Source organism: Lemur catta, chromosome 5 (genome assembly GCF_020740605.2).
Source record: "Lemur catta isolate mLemCat1 chromosome 5, mLemCat1.pri, whole genome shotgun sequence".
Lineage (NCBI taxonomy): Eukaryota > Metazoa > Chordata > Mammalia > Primates > Lemuridae > Lemur > Lemur catta.
The window spans coordinates 80,091,547-80,108,360 of record NC_059132.1 but is presented as its reverse complement, the minus strand read 5'-3'; the positions used below and the strand labels follow the sequence as shown (position 1 = coordinate 80,108,360).

At 38.0% G+C, this 16,814-nt stretch overlaps 1 protein-coding gene across 7 annotated transcripts in view; it reads right to left on the bottom strand.

The window, feature by feature from the left end:
- Positions 1-16,814, bottom strand: part of RAPGEF2 (Rap guanine nucleotide exchange factor 2) — a 239,177-nt gene that overhangs the window by 139,952 nt on the left and 82,411 nt on the right. For all 7 annotated transcript variants that reach the window (XM_045552193.1, XM_045552194.1, XM_045552192.1 and 4 more), the window contains exon 3: positions 14,067-14,123. In XM_045552193.1, the coding sequence (XP_045408149.1) occupies positions 14,067-14,123 (57 nt within the window). The remainder of the gene's footprint in view (positions 1-14,066; positions 14,124-16,814) is intronic.

The following is a 16,814-nucleotide window of genomic DNA, read 5'->3' as shown; positions in this document are numbered from 1 at the left end:
TTGTACATACAGTAGTAGTATAACTGGAAAATAAAGTCCCTGAAGGGCAACTGTTGGGTCCAAGGGTATATACATTGCAATTTTGATACTGTCAAATTGTCCTCCATGAGTAATTAGCAATACATATGCCTACCTACTTCCCCACAGCCTTACTAATAAAGTTTGTTACAATTTAACAAATGTTGAACAATTTTGTGTGGAGGACTATTCTAGGTGCTTAGAATACTTCAGGAAACAACAACAACACTAAAAGGTCCCTGCTCTCATGGAGATTATATTCAAGTCTCATTGAGAAGAGGACATCTGAGCAAAGCAGAGGAGTTAGCCAAGCGGGTCCTGAAGGGATCAAGCATTCCCAGCAAAGGGCAGGGATGATCAGGAGTGTGAATGCAAAGTCCACAGACTGACACTGCCTAGCAGGAGGCTAGAGTGGCTGAGGCAGATGGAGTAAGTTATTTAATAATACCAATCATACCATCTAATCATTTTCACTGTGCTGTTTGCTTCCAAAGTGAATCAGCAGTTGAACATCTTTTCCCCCACAAAAGATGTTCCGCTTAACCAAATTAACCAAATTCTTGACTGCTAAGCTCAACAGCAATGCCTCAAGAAAATATAAAGAAAAAAATCATTGTTAAACAGTTTAGTTCCAATGAAGAACCATAAAAGTAAAATAATTTCTCAAATGAAAATGCAAAGTACTTCAAAGTATAATTTATATCTTTGTCTCCCAAGTTTTTAATCATTAGCTTTTGCAACCAGCAACCATATACCTAGTTTGGGGGAAAAAATTATTTGTCTTTTTTAATATAAGATGACAGCATTACTATTAAATTCTAATTTATGACAAGTAAACATGATATGTTCCGCCAGACTCAAAACTAGTTAAAAAAAATTTAATAACAAACGACAAAACATTGAAATAAAAAGCAGAAAAAAAAGGAATATTTTGTAATCTGTTATTACAATATTCTCTTTAGCACAAAAAGGTTGATCCAGGGAAATGAAATCTAGAAAAATAGGAAATTAAGGTAGATCACCACTTACTATGTAGCCTTGGGCAAGTTACTAGAGCTGCTGCAAGTATTAAATGAACAATGATCATTAAATGCAGATAATAATTATTCAACGACAACTAATAGTGTATTAACATGTTAAAAAGTTCAATAAATAGCACTATGATCTAGATCTACTGTGACACAGAGAATATAGCAAACATTAACTGGTTTTTCAGTTATTTCATATCTGTCAACTCTGAAGGCAAAAATAACATGGACAAAATAAGTGCAAGGTTTATAAACTCAGCTCTCCTGGCACTGATCACAAAATACACATGAAGTAAAAGGCAACCAATGTCAAAGTGGATAAAATACCATGACAGTGAATACTCTGGCACCATTAATAACCCTTGATTACCCTATAAATAGGGTTGATTCTTCAGAGCAGGAAATCTGTGGGAAATATTTGGGGATGTGAGGGTAAGAAACTAGATCTCTCAATCTCTACCACTTACTGCAATTTTGTTATCTGATAGATGGGCTATTCCTCTACCTTCTCAAAAGAATCCAAAGTTAACCTGCAAGATTTACATTGGCTTGAATAGCCATTTGCAGTGAACAATCATTCAATCAACAAACATTTTTTGAATTTAGTGAGCATTTACTATAGACCATATAGGATAATCATAATTTATTATTGTCTCTTTTAAGGATTCAGGTGTTATTTAAAAAGTAAGCTAATTAGAACTAAGACTACAAAAACAGTGAATCTTATTTTAAAGACACTCTGGAAATAGCTGTAAAATAGAAAAGCCCTCTTTTCCTCTGCCCCTACCCATCCCCCACAGAATTCATGTTTAGTTTCGATGATGAAAGTTCCTTGTTGGTAGATGGATACCATCATCAAAACCTGTTTCACTCAATCTTAATACTCCAGAAATTTCCGTTAGTTTGTCAGGATGCATTGTACTAACTGTGCTCACTTGTTTTCACTTACAATTATGCTTCAGACAGGCAGGATTTCAGGGTGGGGTACAACCTGCTTCCCTTCAAGGTCTACAAGCACTCCCTTCACCCAGTGTGGCTGTCACCAAAGGGGTTTACAGCATTTTCACACATGCAAAGTGACGACTGCTTTTTAATAGCAAAGATGAAACTGAAATTATGAGAACAGTACTTAGTAATAGCAGCAGCACACTTTTCAGTGCTTAAAAGATATGTAACCGGAGATCACCTTGGCAGACACACCAACAACAAAGCCGGTTAACAGGAGACTGAAAATAAAAGTAATAATAGTACAGACGGTCCCCCACTTACGATGGTGCAATTTAGGATTTTTCAACTTTATGACACATTCAGTGGAAATGAATACAACCATTCTGTTTTTCACTTTCAGTGCAGTATTCAATAAATTACATGAGAAAGTCAACGCTTTATTATAAAAAAGGCTTTGTGTTAGATGATTCTGCCCAACTGGAAGCTAATGTAACCGGAGCACGTTTACAGTAGGCAGGCTAAGCAATGATGTTCGGTAAGTTAGGCATATTAAACACATTGTGACTTACAATATCACCCCATCATAAGTCAAGGATCATCTTTATAAGTAGTAATAATAAATATCTAGGACTAACACTGAGATTCTATGCTGTCTAGTGGCTCTCAAGCTTTAATGTGCATATGAATCACCTGGGATGCTGATTAAAAATGCAGGTTCCCAGACTCCACCCATCTCACCCAATCTCCCAGTTTCTGATCATTAGATGGGAGATCCATCAAAGTGACTTTTACACAAATATCCAAGATGATTCTTATGCATGGGGCTTGTCAACTGTGAAAAACCTTCAGGAAAAACTGTCTTGATACCAAGTCCCAACAGGAACAAATGGCAGGGAAAAAAAAAAAACTACAATTCTATCAATACCCATGCAATTAGGTAACATGTTTTACTAACGAGTGCTATTTTAATTTTTCTCAAATAACTGTTGTATGTTTTTGAATTATGAGCTAAGCAGCCCCTACAAGGGTCACTGAAACAGCAAAATCTTAATCTTGGAAGAACCCTGACCAAGCATTTCCAAATAATCTAAGTCTTACGCTAGTATAAGGTAGAAGCAAGAAATTTGACAATTGAGGGTTTCATATAGGAGAGCAGTACTGAGCAAGTCTCTCTTATCAGCCAAACCCACACTTAGGGAAGACCTAAGTCTTCTCAGAATCTCAGAATTTGACTTCACAGGATCATGAGCTAAAAACAACACTGTACACAACTGATTTGATTCCAAGACATCCCACTCTAAAATGGACAAAATAACACCTCAAAAGTCCAGATGTATACACACACACACACACACACACACACACACACACACACACACACACACGGCACTCTAAAAGGCTCCCATTTTTGGTTTTTACCAACAGTAAGGACACTAATAAAGTCAAACAAAACAAAACACAAACAGACCATCACGAAATGATCAATTCAATTTCCAGTATAATCAGGAAGAAAGCCTCTGAACCGGTCAAAAATGCATGGTCCCTACTGGGCATTCCAAGTGTAAACTTAGCACTCCAGTTTAGACTTGGAATAAAGGGCAAGATGTGAATACGTAATCCAATTCCACCCTTTTCCCACCTTGCCTTCCACTACTCCTCAACAGAACCCACTGCTCCTGACTAGCTGCCTTCCTGCCTGTTCCTTCCTTACTCGGCCAATCTGTTCAAGATGCTTGCCTTTCTCTACCTTCTAAATTACACTGTACCTTAAGGAATGGCTCTAACCCACTTTTTAAAGAAAATCTTCTCACAACTGCATTCCAATTCTAAAATACTTATCCTATCTAATTTCATTCTGTTTTATATTTTTCTCTAATGATTTCTATCCCTGAGGTATCTTCTTCCAACCACACTGAACTTTCTTTTAAGGCAAGAACTGTGTGTCACACCTTGTAGAAGCTGGGCAATATCTCACTTATCATTTGCCTAGGTATGCTCAGATCATGACATACTTCTGCTTATACCCCAGGGTTCCTTAACAAGAGAAGTCCAAACCCCCTGACATAGCATAGCAAGAAAGTAACATGACGCCATGCAAAGAGCACAGGTTTTGGAGCATAGACTTGTTCTTTCATGTCAGCCACGTGATACTGGTGAAGTCAAATTCTGAGGTTCTAGTTCCTAAACTGTAAAATGGGGAGATCAGTATCTCTTCACAAAGTTACTTTCATTGAATGAAGCAGTATACAAGAAGTACCTTGCATAATATACCACCAAAAAAAAAAAATTCTAGTTCTCCTCCCCTCCCCTCCCCTCCTCTCCTCTCGTACAACCGTCTCCAAAAAGGCCAACCTACGGCTTTACCTTCTGCTCCGAACCCCAACATTCCCTATGCTGCAAGCCTCATGCTGTTCAGCTACACCACACTTCCTTTCCACCTGTGCCTCAAGCCTTTGAACAAATCTGCTGTTCCAGCTTCTAAATGGTACCTTTTATCTGGCCAACTTCTTATTTATCCTTCAAGTTCCAGGTTAACTACCACCTCCACTGAGAAGTATTTTGGTATATTCCAAGTAAAGTGAGTCATTTTCCTCCCAGATTCCCAGAGTGCTTTGAACATGCTCACATGAAGCAGTTGCCAGAGTATAATTATTTATATTAAGACTTTTTTTTCCATTAGCTTTTAAACTCCTATAACTTATCAGTACCCCCAGTATATACAGTACATAATGCTTTATTGGCACTCAGACATTTTCTTAATCAATGAATTGATGAACTGAATAGACACCAATTCAGATAAGATATTATAATGTCTGAAAGTCAAAGATGTGAGCTTCGATTTACCAGTAACTGGAAAAATGAAGCCAGGCTTAACGAACTTACTCAGCAATATCCTAGAGATCCACAAGGTGGCGATGTCTCCATGGGAAAGAGCTGCATGTGCGGCTCCACTTTCTAAAGTAGGAAGCCAATAAACGCAAGCGATCAACTTGAAGTTGAAAAAATAAATGCTAATAAATCAAAAGAAAATTAATTCAATCAGCAAAGATAATTATTAGGGGGCAAGAAAGTAACTTTGTGAAAAAGCTACTTTATTCGGCTGTCAATGCAATATGAAAATTTACGTGAAGCCCATTCAGCCAAAAAGGGCTGCTAATGGCAAAGAAGACAGGAAGTGACAGGGGAGAGAAGGGGGAGAGAAGAGAGTTGTGACAAAACGGAGTGGGGGGTGGGGTTTGAGGGCAAAACAGTGGGCTCAAAACGGGACTCCTGTCCAGCCACAAACACGGACATTTGTCTTTTAGGGGTGGGAGGGACAAACAGAAACCGAAAGAGCGGTTCCCACGAAAAATACAAACAATTTAGGACCAGAAGTTAGTGCTTTCTGAGATGATCCTTACAAAATACGGAACAAGAAGGGATTCTTCCCATGCTAGAGAGCAGGTGCAGCATGGCATGGTAAGAAGCGGCCCAGGGGAGTGAGGAAGCACCTCTCAACGCTTCAGACATTAACAAGGGCATTAAAACACAGAGTAGCAGAAAGGTGGCAATGGCTTTGTGAATAAGAACAGGTGAGATGCCCACCGTGAGATGTCCAGAAACAGTGGATGGTTAGGAAGAGCCAGGGACACAGCCATCACAGACAGTTAGGTCAGCTGAGAACCACGCATAGCATCAACTATTTCAGAGGGGTCACATTATACTATCCAGGATGTCATACCACACAGCACCACCTTCAAAGGACAAAACTGTTAGCATCTGGGAGAAAAGAAGACAGGAATCCCCTGGGGCTACTGGCCTCACATCTTCAGCTGAAAAACCAGAGAAAGAAATAAAATGAAGACTAACAGAGGTTTCAATAATTATGTGGAGACGACCAGCAAGGAATCCAAGAGGGCTGCCAGTGACCAAAAATAGAAAGCACCTGTTCCTTTTCCTGTGTCTGCTGTCTCACCAACCTCATCCCACCGCAAGATACAACCAGAAAACAAAGTCTTCCTAAACTCTGCTTCTCCACAACTACCATCACATTCTGTGGACTTCCCTCCCAAGTCTCTTAACCAAAGCCCTTTGCTGAAGTTCAGAGCCTCATTTTTGCTTCCCTAGACTGTTATTCTAGTGTTTTCACCAGCTTAGACTTGTATTCTCCAATATATGACTAGGCCAAAACAACACAGTGAAAATAACTTTACTTATTTACAACAAATTATCCTGTATCCTTTCACAGGTGTCCAGCAGACAGTTCACATGAGCGGTTTCCAATATTGAGCGCCCCTGGGACTTCACTGTGTCCAACCCTCTTTCAACCATAATAGCCACTGCTGTTGAGCTGAGCAGGATTTCCTATGAACAAAATGTTCCATGGGCTTAAAAAAAGAAGTTCTGACAATGGCCACCCTCCAATACACAGATGGCTTTTCAGATAATTAAAATTATTGAATTTTAATCTTTTCCACAAATACATCACTTCTGTAACTGCATTTATCACAAAGTTTAATAGTTATTTGTGTATTTTTGCTTCTCTGATGGGGCTCTAAGCTATAAGCTCAAAGACAAAAATCTGTATTATTTATTTTTGTATAGCCAATGGCACAAAAGAAGCTCACCAGATAAATTAATGCAACACTGCATACTAAGTGACCCTAACAATATCAGGCCAAAAGAAATATAAAGGCAAATACCATTTTTACTAAGGCATGAAGTATTTACCATGTTCTAGAAAGAGCTCTACCAAGAGTTAAAGGATTTGGCATTTACATTTTCCACCTTCAGAACGGCAATATTTTTGAATGATATCATTCATAATATTCAATTATACAAGTATATAAATTACGTATAAATTCCCACATTAGGAAAACAAGTAACATTTTTAAAGTAGAGGATAATTTCTGTTCTATTTCCTAAAAGTTCTAAATTATAAGAAAATTACTTCACTTATAATTAAAAACTCTGAAGTGAAAAAAAAAAGCACCACCAAGTTTTTCAGAAAATCCTTATTCAACAGTCAACAGCAACTCAATTACAAGGGCCTGGAACCAATAAACGGGATAAGTCGGTAACATCAATAAGAACTCTGAAAACTGATGAAAATGAATGAAAATGTTAAGGACATTTTAGCTTCATACTGAAAACACAGGGAACATAGTGAACATCCATTTTTTAAAAAAAATCATGATAATGCACATCACCAGTAGAGTGAACAATATAAACTACTGAAGAACTAATAAAGCCAGAATCTATAGGCTCATTAATGTAGTCATTCTTACATTTATAGAATTCACTTAAAAAATGAAATGAGGCCAAAAAATGAAATGAGGCCGGGCGCGGTGGCTCACGCCTGTAATCCTAGCACTCTGGGAGGCCGAGGTGGGAGGATTGTTTGAGCTCAGGAGTTCGAGACCAGCTTGAGCAAGAGCAAGACCCCATCTCTACTAAAAATAGAAAGAAATAATTTGGACAGCTAAAAAATATATATAGAGAAAAAATTAGCCGGGCATGGTGGTGCATGCCTGTAGTCCCAGCTACTTGGGAGGCTGAGGCAGGAGGATTGCTTGAGCCCAGGAGTCTGAGGTTGCTGTGAGCTAGGCTGACGCCATAGCACTCACTCTAGCCTGGGCAACAGAGCAAGATTCTGTCTCAAAAAAAAAAAAAAAGGAAAGAAATGAAAAAATGATGCACTGGGAGTTATGAAGTTATTCAATAAACTTTTTCTTTCAAATGGAAGGAAAAATGTCAATATAAATTACAAATTTATTACATCAAATCAATGATTCAGCTATACTGAGGGTAAAGGGATAAATCCAGATGCTCCAGGAACAATTTATCAAATTTAACGGAGCAGTAAGATCTGAAAAATTGACTCTTTTGGAAAAACTGACTCGTTTGGAAAAATTTGGCTCTTTCGGAATTTTGTCATTTAGACTTTATACATTGCAGTTTCATCTTCACAAGAAATCTGTTCCTCACCCAGCGTAATCTGGGTCTCAGAAAGGTTAAAGATAACTTATACACACCCAGAGAGAGAGTCAAATTCAAAGCTAAATCTGCCTAACTCCGCTAAAGAAGCCATCTCTACCACAATGGGCCACAACAACACTGCAAAACAATAGCAGCACTAACCCACATTTATCAGACAGCACATAAAGTAAACCATATTTTTCTAGTATACGTTACATTAAACAGGTTTTTATTCCCTAAGTATTCACTAAGTAGTTTCATAGAAAATTGATACAAAGAATCTAACACGTAATGACATGTAACCAGCCATATTATGAGGAAGTCAGACCATAATGAAGGTCTTTACAGATCAAAGGAGTTCCTTCCTTTGAAACAAAATAAACACAAAAATAACAGAACAGACAATATCCATTTCTGTGTTAGGCATGGCAAATACAAACTTAAAACATAACCACAGTCCCTACCCCCATGGAGTTTGAATTACATTTTTAATTTTTATTTAAATGTTCTTCTGTTCAACATAAAAATAAAACATTTTCATTTAAAAATAGTAAATATAAAAATATCATCATTGTCAAGAAGCCTTAAAATATCACCATATGTACATAAAACCATCCTTAAGTATGTGTATGTGTGGGCACAGGTGTATGTATGCTGGAATTTTCATACTTAAATAAACACGTACATCATAACATGCCAGGCTTGGTGGTTGAACACCCTTGTCCTACAATTCTATGCAAAGGCTAGTTCTTTAAAGATATCATTTTTTCAAATAAATGAAACCTTAGGTCTCGCCATTTTCTTTACATATATATACAAGGATAGCAAAATTATGGAAACATGAACAGAAAAGATACTTCAAAGCAGTGGTTACATCTTGCTGGGTAGAAAGGAGATACGAAGCATCTTTGCTTCTTAGAGGGAAAAAAAAAAAAAACTAAAACAACCTAAGTAGTAGATGAGGGCTTTTATAATAATTTAAAAACAAGACAGTAATGTAAAATAAAAGTTGGGCCACATCAGGAAGGATAAAAAATAGTGCAATAATTGGATTCGGGTTATAGAGTCGGAGGAGAGAGAAGGAACTATTAAGAGGGAAGACATGGCACACTCGCAGTTTGCAGAAAAGGGGAAGATGCAGTCAAGATGAAGATGAGAACAGGAATAACAATATCATACAGACAAAAAGGCATCTCTTTCTCCTGAAGGCAGCAGTTGGGACAAGAGGCAAATGCACCTACAGATGAATTAGGGCATTTGAGAACACAAAGCAAAGCTTGAGGCACAGTCAGCTGGGGTAGGTGTGGGAAGGCATGTGCAAGGGGTTAGCAGCCTTGCAGAGCAGTGGGAATAGCTGCTGTGAAAACAAAACCAAATCAACAAGTGCAAAGACTGCTAAAAGCAATGAGAGCTCCGCTGAGGCTTGCAGTTCTAAATTGCACATTTACAGATTTAAATGAAAATGCTTTAAAAGACCCAATAGGCTTCAATGCAGCTCTTTTATGGAGGAACAATTTCCTCTCCTGGAATAGAGAGAGATAAACCCCTTAACAAAGTGCTATGAAAACTCTTTTGGAAACCAAACCATTCAGTGTGATGTATGTGGAAAACAGGCATTGAGATATAGAGTTACATATATTTATAATTTGGGTACGCATGCGTGCACACTTAAATTTTTCCAATGGTTGAATTTCTGGTCCAAAGGTTTTGAGCATTTTAAGCGTAATTATATATTGAACTGAAATAGTGAGGGTGGCTGGCCATTAAGGAAAAACTAAAGCAGAACAGACAGCTTTAAAAACTGAGTTTCCAGATAGCCCCGGGTTCTAAGCATTTTTCAGAAGAAACAAATTCTCAACTGACACCTCTTCTGCTTATTGATGAAATGCTGCAACTTTTACTATTATATATCCAGTGTTTTACATATATGTCTCATTTCATATTAAATTCTTAAATAAAGACAAATATAAATTAAGGTCTCTCAGGTTAGGCATTTGTATTATCCACCTTAGTATTCCCAAGACAGCAAAATACCTAACATATAGTAGATAATAAATGAAAGGAAGGCAGAAATTACATGGCAGTCTTTCTCATTCTGTAAAGTTCAAATAATTTTATCTTTTTTTCTTTTTTTTTGAGACAGAGTTTCACTCCATCACCCGGGCTAGAGTGCAGTGGTGTCATCATAGCTCGCTGCAACCTCAAACTCCTCAGCTCAAGCAATCCTCCTGCCTCAGCCTCCCGACTAGCTGGGACTACAGGTGTGCACCACCATCCCTGGCTAACTTTTCTATCTTCTGTAGAGATGGGTCTCACTCTTGCAAAGGCTGGCCTCAATCTCCTGAGCTCAAGCAATCCTCCTGCCTTGGCCTCCCTCGTGTGCTAGGATTACAAGCATGAACCACCACCCGGCCTATCTAACTGTCTAATGCAAACAAATACTAGTCAATTCTAAATGGGCAGTTCTAAATTTTAAAATGTAATCTTACCAGAATCGCAACTCTTCCCCCCCATCTCAATACAATTTAAAATGGCATTTTTGTCTATTTGTTGGTTTATGTTAAAACAATAACACCATGGGAGTTAAAACATCACTACCATACTTTCACAACATAAGGAATGTTAGGAGTATTCCTTCCTAACAAAAGTTTAAAGCAACTAAAAAACTGGAAGACCAAAGTGTAAATTATCAGTGCAATGATGATAATGACAATGATGTTTGTACTGACATTTTTTGTGCACTTATTATAGATGAACTATTCTAAGCACTTTTTACGTATTATTGCATTTATCCTCACACCAACCATGAAGAGTAGGAACTATTATTATGTTTCCATATGACAGATGAGATTATAGATGAGTAAGATGAGGTACAAAGGTAGATCAAAAGAGTATTATATTTACCTGGTAAAATTATGAAAACCATAGACTCAGAAGTCACCAGGACACAAACATAATGAGGAAAATGACTACTCATCTCTTGATCATAAAACCAAAGTCTAAAAGTCTTTGATTTTCTGACTACAGTATGTTCTTTAAACTAAGCTCATGGGAAAACAAGAACAAACAAGTCATTTCCCCACGAAGTAATAACATCAGGTCCCAAAAAGAGGGGTACTAGTATTAAGTTATCACAGATTTACATATACCACAAATATGGGTGTTAATTTTTAAAACTACACTTACACAAACTGGTAAGAGCAGAAGCATGCTGGCTCAAGCATCACAGAAGAAAATAATTCAGTTACACTTCGTCACAAGACTGGTCAAATACTAGAAATCTGATTATGTGAATCTACAATTAATACCTGTGTATTTTCGGTCTTATGAAATCATGATATACTGAATACCCACAGACTTTTCATCGCTTATGAACACTGTCACCTAATTCTAGCTAGTCAAATATGACCAACTGCTATAACCAACTCTAGCTACAAGTCAAATGCACTCAATTTAGGATTATCTAAAATATGGCTTTGCATTATCAGCACAGCTCACATGCACTGTCTAAACTGACTTAAAACACTGCAATCTACCTTCAACTTAAATAAGTAATAAATAATAACAGCTGGGGAGTCACAGTAACACAGGCAGAGCTGCTGATGGGTTTCAGGTGCCACCATCGCCCTTCGGGGAGGACAGGGATAGGGAGAGATTGTGTGTTTATCCCAGCATGGATGCAAGTGGTACCATTTTTTATGGTGTCATGGCATAAAAAAAGGCTGGAAAATGCTGGTGACTAGGATAAGAGCTAAGGCTGTAAAATCACAATGTCTGGGCTCAAATCCAGGTCCCCCTTTAGGCAGTTCCTTATGCTGGGCAAGTTCTTTATCTTTCTCAAAGCCTCGGTTCCTCCATGTGTAAAACTGGGATAATGATAACAGCTACCTCACGAGACATCTATGAAGAATAAGCAAATTAATGCACACAAGGCACGTATCAGAGTACATGGGACACAGCAAGTCCTTGCTGAATGTCTGCTATCACCTCCTTGTCATCAACACTGTCCAGACCATGTTTCAGAAGGGAAGGGCAACATAATAGAAAGTTGATGCCTACTGCCACTAGACTGCCTCAAAAATATCAATAATATTGATCAGTTTTCCAACCCTAATTTTTGTACACCTTTTCTGTTGATAGCTTCTTATTGCTCCTAAAAGAAAAAAATATTTTAAGTTATTTACATCTTCATTTCTTCAAGAATAAGGACATTTGCCTCTGTGGTTAGTTTTCTCATTATCAATTGTCTATTTACTACTTTTATATTTGATGCATGTTCTTTTAAGATCTCCGTGGAGATTTATAGTTGGCTCCTGAGCATAGTTTATGAACATATTAGGAACACAGTTTCATAAGTGACAACCTAAGAATCCTGCCAGTTCCTACCCACCTACATCTTCCTCTAAAATCCATCCTGACTCCTCCATCTCCTCAGCTTTGCCTCAGGTCAAGCACTCGCCACCTTGGACTGCCCCAACCTTCTCCTCACAGTCCCTGCCCGGCCACTCAATCTAGCCCACCCTTCCTATTTTCATACAGCCACAGGAATTATCTCTGAGGGGACGAGTTGGGTTGGGAGGCATCTGATCACGTCATTACTATTAAGAGGCTTAAGCCGCCAACCTACTATTAAGAGGCTTAAGAAAGAAAGCAACAATCCAAATGGATGGGCTTTACTTAGATCTTGATTCGAGTAAGCTGTAAAAAAAAAATTCTGAGATGAAGAAATTTGAATATTTTTATGATATTAAAGAGATAAGACTTGGTGATAATAATGTATTGAAGATTTTTAAAAGTCATTATTATTTAAAGCTATATGTCAAAATAATTATGGATGAATTGATACAATGTCTGGGACGTACGTCAAACTAATCCAGTTGGAGTCAGGAGAGGGAGAATGAAAGAGGAAAAACAGTTGGCCGTGAGTTCCCCATGTTGGATGATGAGTATTTGGGGGTCCACTATACCACTGTCTCTAATATTGTGTCTGTGATTTGCCATACCATAAATGTTATTTAGGAGGGAAAAAACTCATGTCTAGTTGACTAAACAATGGAGCCTCTTTTTTAAACAACTCGTTCACAAAAAAGTGTGACTGTGGCCTGTCTCTTCTCTGGATCCATCACCCCACCCACACCACAGGCTGGGCACACCCACCATCAGGCCAGGCCCCTTCACCTGTGTCCCTTTTCCGCCAACAGCCTCTCTACACTCCTGGACACATCTTTGAGACCTAGTTCAAAGGGCCACTTCTCTGAGGCTCTCCCTACGTCCCTCGAGTGCTCCTGTGCACAACAACTTCAACACTCTGCACATGTCTACAGTCTCACGATTATTTTGGTTTGTTATAATATTTTTTGTTGTGGTGGTGGTTTTACTTTTATTCTATTTTTACCTCCCACAACAGATTATGGATTCCTTAAGGGCAAAAGCTATGTTTTTTTCATTTCAATAAATATTCCCTATAATATGCCTGGAAATAATCATTTAATAAATGCTTTGAAAAACAGAAGGCAAAGTCAACAGAACAGTGATGGCAAACATCATGAACAAAATAATGTGTCTAGTAAATCATAGATTATATACCCGTAACATGCCATTATTTATCTATTGTATATTTCTCACATTCTTTAAAAATTCACTATCATTTTTTTAAGGAATATGTTATACATTTTGTAAGGAATGTCAATATTATTTAGAGATGAAACTATACCCAAAGAGATGTGGACAGCTTTATTTTCCTGTTTCTGAAAATAAGTATAAACTAAAATACGGTCTTTATGCTATCTTCGCATTCCATCTGGCATGGCTGTGGGAATGTATATTTTGCTCTGCTGGAAAGACTGTGTACCATTTCTTACTGCATAATGATAAAAATGTCAAAATACTCTATTAATGTGAAATAATATCTCTGACCTACACATGAGAGATAAAGTACAAATGTGAACTTATCAGGAAAGGACTGTTACTACTTATGACAGGAAACAGTCCAAAAGTTTCACATTTCTAAACTATGAAAAATAACACAGAAATAAGTTAATGCTAACTTAGCCAGCTGTTATTAACACTCCTTTGATACTTTAAGGGAATAAACGATAGAAAGGGAACACCTACTAGTATAAAACTTCATTTGCTTCGTGTCTTTCGTATCTCACAGTTTCACACATTAACCTGCAAAAGAGATAAAAGACATGAGTTCGATAACTGTCATTAAAAACAGACTAACAGTTTAAAAACTTAAATGAGCCATGTAGTCCAGAAAGATTATTTTACGTGGCTTGTCACCATCCTTTATTAGCCTCGAGATGAATATTTTTGGTGCGTAGGTTAACAAAATTAAATAAAACAAAATAAAATCTAGTAAAGATATGCTAGAAAAAACATCTGATAAGATGTCAACTTCACTCTGCTTATTTTGTGGGGAAAAACATTGTATGTATTTTATACTTTGTAAATGGCATGTGGACAAATTAATGTTCCCCAAGGTAAATAGAGAACAAGTAGGGACCTAAAACTTAGAAAGGAAAACCTATTCATTTAAAAAATGATAACATCGTTCACGGCTCAACATTAACATTACTCAACAGTATGGAATTTCAGACAAAAGTAGGCTTTTATTAACTAAGTATTTTTATTACCAATGACTAAATGGAGGCTTTAGGACCTTAAAGATGTGTTATTTCAGCTTGACTCACCCTGGAGGAAAAAATTATGAAATTATAAAAATTATGGAAAACATGAATAATGTTTAAATATTCAAAATGACCTTGAGAACAGCATCTTCAAGAAGCATCCGATTGTATTAAGCCGATTAAGTTTTCTCCAAAACACAGAAATGCAAATCAGAGAATGACTATTCTGTCTTTTGAAGAAATGAGTGAATAGAAAAAGCTTGCTACAAAAGTGATTATTTCAACAGCGCCTCCATTTTGGTCAAAGGGGCTAATGTTTTCCAACCTGTGAAACACTGCAATCAACCCACATTCACGTTTCTTTCCCGTTTACTAAATCCAACAAACAACTCTGCGGTACACTTCTTCCTTGTTCTTCCCACTTCCACCAGCCTACGTTAGAGGTCTTTAGCCTCAACCTCATCCTCCAAACACTCCAACTAACACTCACTGAACTCCAGGAGGCAGCAGTAAATCTTGAACACACATCATTAAGCGCACATTCTTCTTTAACAGGTTGAATCCCAATTCTTCATAGGAAGGGGATGATGTCACAAGTGATGAGTCTAAAAATATATGGTCTCAAATGAAGTAAGAGGCTCTGCCTTGTTTCCTCTTAGAACAGAGGGGTCTTGGCCTCAGCCTCTTTACTTCTACCCTAAATCTCATTCCTTCTCCTGCACGAGACACTGCGTTCCTGCACACTTACCTCCTTCCCCCACATTACCACCCACTTCTCCCTCTCTACCCAATCATGCCCACCAATACATAAACACATCTTTGTATAGCACCTCTTGAGTGGGGTGACGATCCTCTCTTAACTTCACATGACCCTCCAGCTATTACCTACATTTTGCTCTTCCATTACAGAAAATCTCCTTTTAGAGCTGTCTACACACTCCACCTCCACCTTCCCACCCTCTTTCCCACTCTTCAAAATTTGGTCCCTGAAACTCCAAAGAAAAGGATCTAAAAGTAATCTGCATCCCTCTTGTTATCTAAATCCTATCTGTCCTTACCCTAATTTCACTTCTTGGCAGCATTTGATTACTCCTTTTTCCTTATAGCACTACATTCTTTAGGCTTCCTGTCTTTGGCCTCTTAGTTTTCTCCACTTAACTTACTACTCATTTTCTGGGTTTCCTTTGGATTTCCTCCCACTCTATTCCTCTACCTGACCTCTAAATGTTATCATTTCCAGGGGCCTGGCCTTATCCCTCTTCTCTATTCCCAAGTAATCTCACCCAGTTTATGATTTTCATCTATAAACTGATGATTTCCAAAGCAACGACCCAGACCTAATCTCTCATCGAGACAGCCATTCATCTAAATGACTACTCTATGTAGCTACTTGAATGTGTAATAGCCACCTCACGTTTAAAATATCCCAAACAGAACCTTAATTTCTCCCCCAAAAGCTGCTTTCCCAAAATTCGCATCTAAATATTTAGGCCAACAACCTTGCAGTCCTCATTCTTAACTCCTTTCTTTTCTTCACATTCATCTTTTTTCCAGCACCTGTTTCCAAAATGCATCCTCCAAAACGGACCAAGTTCACCATCTGCCCTGCTAAAATCCAGTATGAGCCATCATTAGCCCACCACTATCTCTTACCCGGACCACAAGTGTAGACTTCTACTTCTATCTTTGCATGCCTACTGCCCATTCTCCACCCAGCTTCCACAGTAAGTCAAATCATCTCACACCTCTGCTCTTCATCTCCACAACCTCAAGAAGAAAATCCAAACTCCTTACCTTTGAATACAAAGTCCCATACTATTTGCTATACTTACTATACTATATTTTACTTATTACTTACTATACTTTACTATACCATAGTCCATGCCTTCCCCTGCACCAAGCCTGTTCCCATGACAGAGCATTTGGGGTCTCTCTACACTGCAGAAATCTCTGTACGGCTGCCCTGACTCAACTGTCACCTCCTTTTGACTCCAAAGTCAGAGCAGCCCAGCATCCATTCTTACCACACTCAACACACTAACATCTGAATAAAACAATATTGAACCATTATCTCAATCTTGGCTGCTCCACTAGGAACATAAGTTCGGTGATGGTTTGATCTACTCCAAATGTATGTCTCCACAGTCTACATCAATTTCTAGCACACAACTGGCCTCCAATCAATCAATAATTGTTTACAAAATAAATACATGTAACCACTGATATCAGG